At 33.3% G+C, this 15,206-nt stretch overlaps 1 protein-coding gene and 1 long non-coding RNA gene across 6 annotated transcripts in view; both read right to left on the bottom strand.

Moving 5' to 3' along the window:
- LOC311622019 overlaps positions 1-15,206 on the bottom strand; it is a 1,104,806-nt gene that overhangs the window by 529,200 nt on the left and 560,400 nt on the right. The window lies entirely within an intron of this gene.
- Positions 2,545-15,206, bottom strand: part of SLF1 (SMC5-SMC6 complex localization factor 1) — a 62,399-nt gene continuing 49,737 nt past the window's right edge. For 2 of the 5 annotated variants that reach the window (XM_084882638.1, XM_084882637.1), the window contains 6 exons: positions 12,309-12,454; positions 10,536-10,708; positions 9,373-9,506; positions 7,381-7,473; positions 6,780-6,962; positions 2,545-4,106 (listed from right to left, as the gene is read on the bottom strand). In XM_084882638.1, the coding sequence (XP_084738764.1) occupies positions 3,625-4,106; positions 6,780-6,962; positions 7,381-7,473; positions 9,373-9,506; positions 10,536-10,708; positions 12,309-12,454 (1,211 nt within the window). In that variant the 3' untranslated portion in view covers positions 2,545-3,624. The remainder of the gene's footprint in view (positions 4,107-6,779; positions 6,963-7,380; positions 7,474-9,372; positions 9,507-10,535; positions 10,709-12,308; positions 12,455-15,206) is intronic. The other 3 variants (XM_084882639.1, XM_084882635.1, XM_084882636.1) reach the window with 3 other exon arrangements.

The following is a 15,206-nucleotide window of genomic DNA, read 5'->3' as shown; positions in this document are numbered from 1 at the left end:
CCATTAAGCACACCACCTGGTAAGTAATAGGTGTTCAAGAAATAAAAAATTTAAAACATTGGTTAATTTCACACTTGATTTATACAAAGATTAATGTTTTCCTAGTCATCTTGGAGTTAACAATGACAAAAAATGTATATACTTCAACCACTTTATTGTGCCTACGGAATTAAGAACTAACAAGCTAGAAAACTAACTTTATAGAGACCCTCCCTAAGGAGTTTCTAGGAACTATTTAAAAATATGTTTAAAATATATATATGTCTTTATTGATTTCAGAGAGGAAGGGAGGATAGAAACATCAATGATGAGAGAAAATCATTGATTGGCTGCCTCCTGCACGTCCCCTACAGGGGACTGAGCCCGCAACTCAGACATGTGCCCTTGACTGGAATCAAACCCTGGACCCCTCAGTCCACAGGCTGATGCTCTAGCCATTGAACCAAGCCGGCCAGGGCTATTTTAAATTTTTTACGTTCCCAATACTTGTGGGAACTATGCATACTGAAAACTGAATTTCAATAGCTCAGAAATCTCCTTTTCAACTTGTATTGTACTTAAGGGCTTTTATGGGCTCTTTAAAAGAAAGCACACAAACCGAAACCAGTTTGGCTCAGTGGATAGAGTGTCGGCCTGAGGACTGAGGGGTTCCAGGTTTGATTCAAGTCAAGGGCATGTACTTGGTTACGGGCACACCCCAGTGGGGTGTGTGTGTGTGTGTGTGTGTGTGTGCAGGAGGCAGATGATCGATGATTCTCTCTCATTGATGTTTCTAACACTCTATCCCTCTCTTCCTCTCCGTTAAAAAAAAAAAAAAAAAAAGCACATATACACACACAAAAACAAAAAAAACCCAATTCCATTGAACTATGGTATGAACTCTGCCAGAATACTGTGAATAACATTACCTAGCCTATTTCAGCCACTAACTAAAAAGTCAGAATTCAAAGACTATGAATTTTAATTTATTAAAATTTGGACTTCCTCTACCTCTAAGATTTGAGGCAATTATGTTTTCTAAATTATAAGAACTTATACTGGGAATGTTCTCATTGCAGGTTTAGTTAGGTTCACGTACATTTATTGGTATTGCCAACTAGGCCACACACAGAGCATAGTAACTTATGTTGGACCAACTTGTGCTTCTGCAGAAGGGCAAAGCTGCAACATCTTCTTAAAGACAGAGACCTCCATGGCTTTGAGTGTTTAATACGTCTTGTCATCATGGCTTGTAGAAGGTGACAATTAGAAATTCAAATATACCAATTGCAAATAAATGAGTGTTTCTTCGGAACATTAAATTTAAAAACTTTTTCTTAGCAGTGCAAAATACTATCTTTTCACTTAAATGATTCATGACAACTAAAAAAAGAAGGTAGGAACTAGAAAGAAAGAAACTTTTATTAGTGCCATATTGGGTATTAGTACAAACAATTCTTCACAACAAAGATACCTGGTGTTATCTCCATTTGATAGGTAAGGAAACTAAAGCTCAGAAAGGAACTTAATTTGCAATTTAGATACCAGTAATAAGAATTAGACAAGGATTTAAAACAGTCTGATGTCAAAGTCTATATTTTTAAGTTTATATTAGTTTACAAAGCAAATTATTATTCTGGATACCTTCAACTATAAAGAAAAGTGGTATCTCTTTGGAATAAAAATGTTCTTATTCATTATCTGAGTAATCTAGGAACATTTGTGTTTTTTTAAAATATATTTAATTGATTTTTTTACAAAGAGTAAGAGAGAGGGATAGAGTTAGAAACATCAATGAAAGAGACATCAATCAGCTGCCTCTTGCACAACCAACTGGGGATGTGCCTGCAACCAAGGTACACGCCCTTGACTGGAATCGAACCCGGGACTTTTCAGTCAGCAGGCCAATGCTCTATCCATTGAGCCAAACTGGTTTCGACTCTAGGAACATTTTAATGTTCCTTAATGTCCTCTCATCACTGGGACTTCGGCAGATTCAGTAAAGATTAAAAGAAGAATCTGTGCCCTAGCTGGTTTGGCTCAGTGGATAGGGGACTGGCCTGTGGACTGAAGGGTCCCAGATTCAATTCCGGTCAAGGGCACATGCCTGGGTTGCTGGTTCGATCCCCAAGAGGGGGAACACAGGAGTCAGCTGATCAATGATTCACTCTCATTATTGGTGTTTCTCTATCTCTCCCTCTCCTTTCTTCTCTGAAATCAATAAAATATATTAAAAAATTTGTATGATGTTATATTTGAAGGCTAATTAGAACTAAAATATTTATAGTATGTATACAAATTACTGATTTAAAAAGAGAAAAATAACTGATTTTAATCAGAGCTGATATACTAATAGAGTTTTCAATTTAGATTATAAATTCTAACTCAGCATTTGTATTTTTTTTTTATCAATTTCAATTCCAATATCAATTTCTAAGATAAAACTGAAGTGTGTTTCTTTAGCAGATTAATTGCTGGGAGATCTTCAGTATAGTTACATAAAAGCAAAATATAAGGGTTTTTTTTTTGTTTGTTTTTTAAACTATATTTTATTGATTTTTTACAGAGAGGAGGAGAGAGGGATAAAGAGCAAGAAACGTCGATGAGAGAGAAACATTGACCAGCTGCTTCTTGCACACCCCCTACTGGGGATGTGCCCGCAACCAATGTACATGCCCTTGACCGGAATCGAACCTGGGACCTTTCAGTCCGCAGACTGACGCTCTACCACTGAGCCAAACCGGTTTCGGCGCAAAATATAAGTTTTAATGTTTCTTTTCCAGCTGTATCACATGTAACTTATTTCCACTAGTGAAGCAACTCCAATTTCATTAGTGGCTATTATCCACACCCTTTCTTTTTGCTTTACAAAAAATAGCTATAATGGAAAAAAACTGCAAATTGAAATGTTACTGCTCTGTAAAGTCATACTGTACATTAAGATTTTAGATAATCTGAAATCTATTAGTTTTCAATTATAATCTTAATATTTAATAAAACTTATTAGAGAGACTGTTTTCACTTATAGAGTATTGGTTACACAGAGTGGAAATACACTTTTATGTGAACTAATAGATCAAGAAATCATATTGTTAAACTCTGCACATCCATTGTACTTAAAAACCAAAAGAAGTATTGTAATTTTAGCAATGTTTATTTTAGAAACACACAAAACTAAAATAGGTATTTTAGTCCAAGAGTCTACAGAGGAGAAACAGGGAACTACACGTGTAGGTGAACATTTGCATGAATATCCTTGCCATGATTCTAAGACCCGGAATACCTAGAATAGAGAACATTACAGTTTGGGGGGAAAAAATATTTAAATTAAATTAAATATTTTTTTACATGTACAATATAAATAGATAAATAATATCACCTTTGGGAAAAAAAATAATCATAAAGATGAAAGACAGCAGTGTTTATCAAGCAAAACTATCCTTTTTTACTTCTGAGTCAAATCCCATACTGGAAAAAGACAAAAAAGCTTAAATATAGTTTTGTACAAGTTGTTTAGTGCTTTTAAAATTTATCAAGGCTGCAAATTCTGTCAATAAAACAAATAAAACAAAAGATGTTAATGAGCATGTAAATGACAAAGCAAGCTGAGCAGGTTTAGAAAGTTGATTCATATTTTTGGCATCATCATGAAAACTCTGTGATTGACCGACACATCATTTCCAAAGTCACAAGTAAGGCCTCAGTGTGAACTCCAGGACAGACTTTTAAATTCTCAGGGAGTTCCTTAAGAATATTTGGGAGTTTCAGCAAAGTCTTTATATTTCTACCATAAAGATCCAACAACCAGTCAGTATGAGCACTGGTGGTTTCCTTGTAATTCTTACAAGCCATAAGCATTTCATTTAGATGACTTAACCCTTTGAAAGCTAAGAGAAACTCTGAAGATAAATCAAAAATTGAACAAAAATTTAGCAACATCCTACTAAGTAAAAATGAGCCGAATTCAAGTTGCTGATGGTAAAAATGTTTCTCTGTTTGTGCATGAAAGTTCTCCAATGTATCTTCTATTTTTGTGAGAGCAAAGAGTTCTTCCTTGACTTGAGATGATAAAACATAATCCAAGGGCAGTTCCCCCTTAGAGTTCCTTTGCTGTAAGAGCACTGGGCCTATGAAAAGAATGCAAAATGTTAAACCGTTTTTATTTTGGCAGCTTAACAGCTCTTTTCTCTCCTTTTATCTAAAGCACGCAGGACTTTGTTTACGATCGTATTTTGTACTAATTCACGTTGACATTAACTGGCTATACACATTGACTGACTAACGGTACATTTAGAGAAACCAAAATTCTAGTTCATTGCCTAATGAGAATTGCCTACTAATATTTATGATTATAAATTAAAAATAAAACTTTTATGAAACTTCATAAATTGTCATCCTGAAATAAAAATTTCAACGTTCCTAGAATACATTAAAATATTCAACTTAAATTCTGTGTAAGAGTCTTAAAGTATCTCATAAATCACAGGGGAAAGTAGTGCCCCTTCCATTGATGACAGGTGACTGTAGCAGGGCAAAGGCTGAAAAACCTTGCACAAACACAGAATCTTTCATTTACCATTGTTCATGTTCAATTTTTAGTAGAGATAACTGATTTTTAAAAAAAATAAAGTGTAACTCTTCTGGGTCAAACTCAGATTTCATCCATCTATTCTAGCTAAACCCATCTAACCATCTGCTTAGAAACCATTGACAATAGTGTATGTCCTCTAGGTAGTAAAGGATGATGGAGGAGCAAAACAATAACTCAGTATTTGGTAACATAGTAAATAAATATTTGCATATATGTCAGCCAACTACTGTAATTATTTATACATTTTGGCATAAAATAGAAAGTTTTTAGTACTAGCAGACAATGAGAAGGTCCTATTATATAATATAGATCATATTGCCACAGAAGGAGCATTGTTTATACTTACTAACTCTTAATGATGTGATCAGACATATGTGGGAGTCTATACAAAATATATTTAATATACAAGATCAACCACTGTTGATACGATTCATGTGTAATTTAAGAAAAAGAATTCTAAATCAGTATTAGGTTTCTTTTCATTATGTTGATATTTCAAAAAAAGAAATTACTCCTGTTAAAAGAAATTACATTGCCTGGCCAGTGTTGCTCAATGGTTGAGCATCAACCTATGAACCAGGAGTTCATGGCTAGATTCTTTCTTGGTCAAGGAACATGCCTGGGTTTTCAAGCTCGATCCCCCAGTAGGGGGCGTACAGGAGGCAGTCAATCAATTTAATCATTGATGTTTCTATCTTTTTCCCCCTCCCCCTCTGTGAAATCAATAAAAACATGTTTTTAAAAATTACCAAAACATTGCAGACACAGAAGATACCAAAAGTAAAGTTTTAGAGACACAAATAAACTCTTACAAGTTATTGCTCTCAAGACTGAGTGACTCAAAATGAGAAAGTAATATAATGATTAAAATGATGGTATCAAAGCATTTGACAAGTCCACACTTAGAATATAACTAAAGCAAAGAAAGGACCTTGATAAATGCAAGTACAAGTACATTTCCTCTTAGGACAAGAGACTCATTTTATCCAAGGACCCTAGAAGAATTCACATTGGTTGGTATAATGCTCTTCTGAAGAGTTGGACTTAATATAATAATGGCTATTATATCACTTAGAATATTAGAAGCAGGGCAAATATTGGCTTGGGATGTCAGATACACGGTTGAATAGAAAAATAAAACACTTGGAAGATAAAATGTTATGTTTCAATAAACATATAGTACTGGAAAATATATTGATATTATAAAATGGTGTCAGTAAAACACATACATGAAGGCCTTTAGGGGGCAGGAGAAGACTATAAATTACCAACTATCTTAAGCTGCCAAGCTATACAGCCTTTCTTTGAGAGATATTGTAAAAAGACGTCAAAAGAAAATACGCTTTTTATTTTCATGCAGAATCAAATAGCTTTAATTATGAGAAAAAGGAATTTTAAATTTCAAGTTAAAATTGGTATAAAAAAATCCCAGTACATTTATATAAATCTTTACTTTTGCATTGTAAGCTAGTCATCAGTTTTCCTTTGTTTTTCTTTTAAAATGCAAATCAGCTTTGAATATTTTGGTGTAAAATTTATATTAAGTTCATATATAAGAAGAATGTCATTGAACAGGGGTGGGGTAATAAAAGAAAAGATGAAATATCAGCAGAAAAAGCAGAAGGTGAATATAAGCTCGAGTTGCCTCCGTTATCAAATCCCTGCACAGCATATATTACCTTTTAAAAATCCTCCTACTATAACTTAATTGACTGCAAACTGTGAATGAAGATATTCTAGGATACTTTTCTTTTTAATAGTCTGTAAAGAAATGACTCATTACAAAAGATTGAGTTAGCAGTTATACATAGGAAATGAAACAAGAATGAAAAATCCAAGTAATCACAATTGAACATTTATATCCTTTTATTAATAAGATCTCAGAAATGGCTGCTTCACAAAGACATTACACACTTTAAGTATGAGGTTTAATTTAAAACAAACACACTCAATTAAAAACACATTTTCATACACAAACTTAAACAGGCTTAATTCTACAATAAATAAATACATATTATGAAAAGACTTTTAATTCCTTCTTAATAAAAGGTGCTCAGATTCTAGAGACTTTTTATCTTTACTTTTTCATTAATATAAAATAAAGCATCTTTCCTTAAAGATCTTAAATTTAGAAAATGCTATCAACCTCTGAGAGATTCATAAAAAACTGGATAATTTATCAAAACCCGTTTAGCATAAATGCACTCACCCCCACGCTGGAGCAGCAGCTTGCCAATTTCTACATGTCCGTTTGACAGTGCATCATGCAAAGGAGTCACCCCGTCCACTTCAGTGAGCAGATCTACCTCTGGACAACGTTGCAAAATTTCCTGGACACACACTGTGTTGCCATAGTTACAAGCTTCATGCAAAGGCGTCCAGCCAGCATTGTCTACATTAAAAATCAAGACAAGTTTTAAAACAGCAAAAGTAGGGCTTTAGGTAGTGAAGTAATGATACTCCTCTTATCTGTGTGACTTTCTATGTGCTTCATATACAAATAGAATGCTCTGATAAAAATTCCTAGGGTGCAATCATATTTATAACTGTAAGAAAAATAAATTTAAATACATTAAAACAATTTTAGAACATTGATGTTGGGATCTGATCAAAATATGTATATCAAAAAATGTTTCTGCCACTATTAGCTATCTATCAATTTATAATGAATTTCTTGGTTTTGCTATTGGTAATATTTTAAAGGTATGTAAGGAAATATACTTAAATGATTTTTCTTAACATTGACATTTAATTATTTAATATCACAAATATTAAGATATTGGATTAGACCACAAAGATTTAGAACTTACCTTTAACATTAATGTCTATTCCTGGCAAAGAGAGAAGAAGAATCAATTTCTCCACTTGGTTATTTATGCAAGCTCTATGGAGGGCTGTTTCTCCTGCCATAAAATATTAATAGATTATTCCAGAGAAGACAAGATAGCAACTAAAGAAAATAATCAAAGGGCATGAACTAGGAGATCTGGCCCCATAACATAATTTATTGAGTATTCCTTTCCACTGGCTTAAACATCTCTCATTAAATAAAGTGGGGAGAGAGCCCCACCAATCCACAGAGCTTCTGTTCTATCAGCGATTCAGCAATGAAATTTTACTGCAAAGGATTTAACACAGGCATTGTCTCCCCCTAGTTCAAGGTTTAAAGCTTCAATCCTGCTATAAAACCCCAAATGATCAGAGAACTCCAAAAATACTGGGTTTTGTAGCAATAAAAGTTTAGAGTGCAATTGCCCTCTCTTAAATTTATTCATGAACCTACGTTAAATGCATGGCTTTTTTTTTTTTTTTTTTTTTTTTTTTAAAATACAGCATTTATAGCTTAATTCAAATGAATGTTTCTGGCTAAGCACGAGTGCCTCTACACACTCAAGAACTTCAAATCCATTAGATGGTTTGCTGCTTCTCAATAGGCTGTCTGGCTTGGCTACAGCAGCACAGAGAAGGAGAAATGGGGGAATCTTAATATAAACACACACACACACACACACACACACACACACACACGAATAAAAAGATTTAAAACTGAACAAGAGTGACAAATAGAATGGCAAAGTTTTTTCTAGGAGGAAAGCAATTAGTGCCTGCTGGCTAAAATAGTCTACATCTATCTCTGCTATAACCAAGATTAGTAAGATATAAGTGATCATTTGAAGTAAAGGGAATAAAAGAAAAACTTAAAAGTACTTAAAAAACAAATGAAATACTGAATCAAATTTTTTCTTGCTGGAAAGTACTAAGCACATTTCCAGTGTTCTGTTTTATAGACTATCTCTGTAACTTCTACCAAAACATTCTTTTACATGCACTGAAAAGCTTTTAAAGTTTTTCTCTACTACTTTTCGATTTTCTTCTCCCCCCCAGTTCCTCCTGCTGTTCAGCCTAGTCATTCATATTCATTTCACTTTCTGACACAATAAACAAAGAAAAAGGACACTGTTTTGTGAAGTTAATATCTTTATTCATTTAATACATTTTTTCACATTTTGACCAAATGAGCAGTTATTTTGATTTTTTGATATGCAATTATGAACTTATATCATGCTGAAAGGGTATAACAGCTTCACTATTAGTTTCCACTGGTGTCATAATGATGTTTGAATTAAAAAGACAATACTACAAATAAACAAGAGACTCAGAAGTTTACTTTGACCAAGAATAGACTTGTAAAAGGTAACATATTTGTGAGTTAGGAGATGTCTAAGTTAAAAGAGGTGCTGGAGTGAATGATTACAACACTATTCTTGTTACTCCATCCTTTAAGTACTGAGGTTCCAGTATAGTTAGAACCAAAAGCCAAACACATTTCATAGTCTGGGCTCAATGCCTGGAAGAAAAGAGTCCATATGCTTAACACAGCTATGTAACATAGCCTAGTCCTCATTCTTTGTTCACAAAATGTCTAGGACTGAGAGAGATGAAGACTGAATTATACTTTCAAATCAAAAGATACTGATCCTAAGTAGCACAGGTTGAGGTAGAATAAAGTATGGAGGGCAAGTCTGGGAAAACCTCAATGTGAACTATATACACTGCGTTCTGTATTTGAGAAACAAGGGGAGAAAAGAAGGGAAGGAATACCCTATTATACTGGGAATTAAAAATTACTTTCTTCAAATAAATGACATTTCAAAAAAATAATGCTTTTCAGAAAAATGTTTCCTGGACCTACTCTAACAGTTAAGTTCTGGTACTTGTCAGGGCCAGTGTGTAAAACTTGCAAATAATGATTGCAACCATGAAAAGTTCCTATCATAGATTAATTGAGACATTTGAAATACCTTTTAGATTAGTCTTGTGGATATTCATCTTTTTTACTAAAGAGGGGCAATTCTCCTTAGAACAGGACAATTCTCCTTCTGACTTCTTTTTCCACCTTTTTAATGATGAGGAACATTTAGCAAGGTTCAGTTCTCTGAAAAGAAAGTAAGAAATGTAAAAGCTTTCTTTTTTCACCAAGGCATGGCAGTATACATTAGATGGTGAGTAAAAAATCTGGCCCTCTTTTAATTTAGACCCTTTTATTCATTCAAATCTTTACAGCTTTCTATTTTTACATTTATTTCAACTGTACAGAAACAAATTGTAGTATATTAATTTTTATTTTATTAACTTTGTACCCCAACTGCCCAGTTTATGAATATGAAAAACCATGTAAAGAAAGAGACAAAATAAATGATATATGGCAGAAAGAATAAAACAAAATGCAAAAATTAAAATGCAGGCCTCTCGCCGAAACCGGTTTGGCTCAGTGGTAGAGCGTTGATATGCGGACTGAAAGGTCCCAGGTTCAATTCCGGTGAAGGGCATGTACATTGGTTGCGGGAACATCCCCGGTAGGGGGTGTGCACGAGGCAGCTGGTCGATGTTTCTCTCTCATCGACATTTCTAACTCTCTCTCCCTCTCCTTCCTCTCTGTAAAAAATCAATAAGGTATATTAAAAAAATAAATAAATAAATAAAATAAAATAAAATAAAATGCAGGCCTCTGCTTCCCATTCCTAGTTTAATATTTGATCCTATTCTCTTCTTCCTAAAAACATTTCTGTTTTTTTGAGTTTAATATAACATACTTGTAGAGAAAAGTTTCTCATTTGGGAGGTAGCTATTATACCAATTCAAAGTATCTCACATGACCATATATTCTGAAATCCACCTTTATTATATGTGAGTAGTAATTTAAATCATAGAACAAAAGTTGTGTGAAGCAATAATGTGATGAACAGTTTTATTTCTTTTGGAAAGGACTTAATCTTATAGAAAGAAAGCATGTGCCCTGAATTAAAGAAAGGGAAACTCTGGATCATGTGCATTTATAGGTATAAAACTGAGTTTCTGCTAATCAATATAATTCACAAGATATCACAGAAAATCAATCATAAGATTCAAAAAAATGTTTCAGAAAAGAGCGGTCTCTAAAACAAAGTATATAAACATGACACACCGTAACTCTGGTAGCCCTTCAACTTGTTTTTCAACTTGTTTTCGTTTAGCACCATTCAACATTAGTAAGGCCCTCTGAGATTCAAGACAAGGCCTCTGTTCTTTTTTCTTCATCTGCACCTTTCCAATACCAGGCACATCAGTTTTCCCCACAGCTGGCAAATATGAATATAACTGTTGAAAAAGAATAATATATTAGTTTCTCTACCACAAAGACATGGGAAGCAGTAAAAATTACTTGATTTCATTTTACCATATAATTATTTATATTTTCTTGTCTTCATCACTATAGTTATCACCCAATCTCATTTGAACATGCTAAAATATTAAAAAAACTACGAGTTCCACATATGACCTACATAAAAAAATGCCTTCTTAAAAATAATTAATTTTTTAAATTCAATTGTGATGCTTATTTAGAAAAGTTCTTTCGATTAGTCTTATTCCCAACTTGTTATAATTCATTTGCATATTTTAAATATTTATGGTTTATGTACAACTGGTATTTTGTCACTTCCATTTAATAATGCCTTCCTTCAATAGAAAACAAGTGTGGAATAAACAGAATAAAGAGTGCAAAAGTTGTTCAAGACAAGGATTGTTGCAAAACAGATTTGCCCAATCTGACCAATTAAAAACAATGTTTCTCATTTGTTGAAAAAACTGCTGGAGATACTAGATAATAATGAGTCTTTCGCTGTGGCTCAGTTGGTCGTTGTCCTGTGTGCACTGAGACATCTCAGATTTGATTCCCAGCTAGGGCACATGCCTGAGTTGTGGGCTCAAACCCCAGTAAGGGGTGTGCAGGAGGTAGCCTACTGATATTTCACTGATGTTTCTTTCTCTCTCCCTACGCCTCCCTCTCTTTCTAAAATCAATGTCTAAAAGAAAAAAGCCAAGATAAACCTGGAAAAACTTGGATCAAATGTAGCTAATGTGTGTATATATAGAATAGACCGGAACCTTAGAAATCATTTGTAATTTTAAATATCATTAAATACTACATAGAATATTTTTCAAGTCTAGGTTTTCCTTTTTTTATTAAATTTATTAGGGTGATATTAGTTAATAAAATTATATAGGTTTCAAGTGTACATTTGTGTACACTTGAAATATATGATATGATCTATATATTCCATAGATATCATATATTTCATACACTTGAAATATATGATATGATCTATATATTTCATAAATATCATATATTTCATACACTTGAAATATATGACATGATCTATATATTCCATAGTGTCCCCACCACCTAAAGTGTAATCAATTTACGTCACTATATATATATGGTCCCCTTTACTTTTTACTACCCCCTCACTCTTTACTACCCTCTCACAATCCCCATACTGTTGTCTGTGTCTATGAGTTTCAGTTTTATATTCCACCTATGAGTGAAATCATATGGTTCTTAGCTTTTTCTGGCTGACTTATTTCGCTTAGCATAATATTCTTAAGGTCTATCCATGTTGTCACAAGTGACAGTAGGTCTTTCCAAATTAATCATCTTATATGTTATGACAAATGATTAGGACACCAAGATTCTTGTATTTTTTTTAATTTTTATTTTTGCTATCAATCCTTAATTACTCTCAAGTAATTAAACTTTCTATTTACTAATTACTGAATTACTGAGGTAGAAAAATAGACACTCATATATAGATTGAAAAGATTTATGATTAATATGCTATAATTATTAGAAACAACTAAGAATATTTTAATATTGAATTTACAGACTCACTTCTTGGAAATTAAAAGTGGTGCTTACCATTTTCTGAAGGGAGAGTGGCTCAGAAGAAATACTGATGGAACTCTGTAAACACAACTTTTTAAAAACTGCCTCTGCAACAAACATTTGAAGCCAAGAGGAGGAAAAGGAACAAATGAAAATTTCTAATTCCTGTGAAGAAAAGTCTGTAGAAAACAAGAGAAGTAAATACAGTTATTGCTACACCCAATAAAATTTATTTCTATAGACTATCTCCTTCATAGATTTTATTCATGCAAATGATTTCTACACCAGTGAAATTCACCCACACAATTTTAAACCATGAAAAATAGATAATATTCCTATTCCTTGTCTTAGATGAGAAATTGTTTTATGATATGTTCTCACATTTGAAACAATCATTACTTTTTATTATTTTAAATAAAAGTCTTGAAATTAGATATGTACATCTAAACAGACTGATATATGAATAGATAGACATGGGATTTATTATTATACTTTCCAATTAATGTTCAAGATCTCTTCCCACAACAGGGTTGCACCTTTGGAAAATTAGTACTTTTTCACATGGGTACAAGCATATTTAATTTGCAGTGATCAATCTTGAGCTTATAGGAAGAAATAAATTATACCCCTCCCCCTAACAAAACCCATGAATCCTGCCACTGCAGAGAAAGAGGAAAACGGGGGGGGGGGGGGGGGAGGAATATATATATATATATATATATATATATATATATATATATATATATATATATAAAACAGAAGAGAATGTATAAGGATTTCATAGAAGTTTGTACCCACCCTACTATGGTAAGTGGGAGGAAAAGTATAAAATTTAAATGTCAAAACAAAAACACCAAGAATCTCAAGTCCCTTCTTTTCAAAATTCTCCAATAACATGGAAATGCATAAAAATACACATGACTCAAAGTGATAAAGAACTAGAGTGACTATTTCCCATGAAATTTATTTAATATGATGAGTTCTCTACTAATATTCTGTATAAGAGAATAGATAATACAGTGGAATGATAAGAATTAGAAAGACCAATCAATAGGACACCAAAGAGCTAAAATTAAGCAAAAACAAACAAAATAAAAAAGTTGTGGAATATAATAAACAACATAAACCGATGAACAAAAACAGACCCAGAGAGAGAGAAGCATCGATCAGACCGCCAAACCTCAGAGGGAAGGAAGGTAGGGGAGAGTAGGAGTAAGGAGGAGAGATCAATCAAAGGACTTGTATGCATGCATATAAGCCTAACCAATGGACACAGAAACCAAGGGGGTGAGGGCATGAGTGGGGAGGGAGGTGGGTTGGGGGAGGACAATGGGGGTATAAAGACACATATGTAATACCTTAATCAATAAAGAAAAAAAAAGGTTGTGCTATTACACAACAAGGCAGATTAAACTACAAACACTAGGGGAAAAAAGTCAATAAAATTAGCAAAATAAACATAATAGGTTAAAATACATTTTAAAAATTAGAATGGACAGATAGTTTTGATGTTCCAGCCAAGACGGTGGAATAGGTAAACCTTGTACTTGCGTTCTTCCACCATCATGTCAAAAGTACAGCTAAATTATAGATCCTGAAAATCACCTGAAGACTAGCTGAACAGAAGACGTATAGCTAAGGAAAGATAGAAGTTGTCACATGGAGACAGACAGACAATGGTAAGGGAGATCCAATGTCTACACCCATGTGTAGCAGTTAAGAATTGGGTTTGCTGTGGCAGTGAAATGAGGGATAGCATCCCCACATGAGACTCCCCAGGCTGGAGCACCAGGGCCTGGAGGAAGAATATCCAAAACATGTGGCTGTGAAAATCAACAGCACTCCATCTGGGTGAGATGGAGGACACAGGCTTCCTCTTAAAGAGCTGAGCACACTTGTTCACAAACACTTGCTCTAAGTTCCAGGAAAGGGTCAGCAGCTTGAAAAGCAAGGACTATGTTTTGTTTCATTCTTCCAGTGCATTTGAAGTGTTTAGATCAATGACTGCTAGAGGGCCAATAAAAATATATTAAATAAGTTAAAGAAATAGAAACATTTTGACTGAGACAATAGGTAGTCATAAAAATTTAATTTGCAGAAGAGGTTTGAAGTATAAAGAAGGATTAGAATAGAGATTTAAAGAGAAGAAGTTTTGGAAAAACAACTTATCAGCAAAAGATGATGATGATGTAGCCTAACAAAGGCAAAGAAAGCTTTATTAAAGTTATCAAAAGATGTGGGGAACATCCAGCCCACAGGTTACAAATCATTTGGTCTGGCCCTGCCAAAGCATTACAGATGAGTTAATTAAGTGTTTAACCAAATATAGCAAATAATTTTTAAGTTTATAATTTTGTATGGTCCAAGAATGATGTTATAAATATCCAAATGGCCCTGGGCCCAAAAAAGATTCCCCATCTCTGCTGGAGAATCTGTAAAGCCAAAACTATTTACTACCTGATACTTTACAAAACACAGCTTGCCAATCCTTAGTTTAAGCCAATACATCAGAATTTTCAAGTAGCCATAAAAAAAAAAAAAAAAAAAAAAAAGAAAATTCTGATCACTAGATCATAATATATAGAAAGAACAGAAAGAAACTGTTCAGAGTGTTTAAAAATAAAAATAATGGCCTCTTTGTGGGATTGATGGACACTTATCTACTAAAATATCTTTGGCTTTAATTTTCCATAAAACAATTAACAACAATTTTATTAAACTAAAATTAATTAAATAGATCTGAATCTCAATAACTTCATAATATAAATTTCTTTACTTTTGGACTAGGAAAACCTAAAACATCCAGTATGCCATAAATGAGAAAGATGGACCAATATCTTCAACTAGAAGTTATAGAGCAGCCAAATTATAACATCTTTACAAATGACATAGGAAAAGCAAAAAATAGTAACTGAACTGAAGAATAATACA

This window comes from Pipistrellus hanaki, assembly GCF_964339955.1.
Source record: "Pipistrellus hanaki genome assembly, chromosome: 4".
NCBI lineage: Eukaryota > Metazoa > Chordata > Mammalia > Chiroptera > Vespertilionidae > Pipistrellus > Pipistrellus hanaki.
This window is presented reverse-complemented; position numbering and strand designations above follow the sequence as displayed.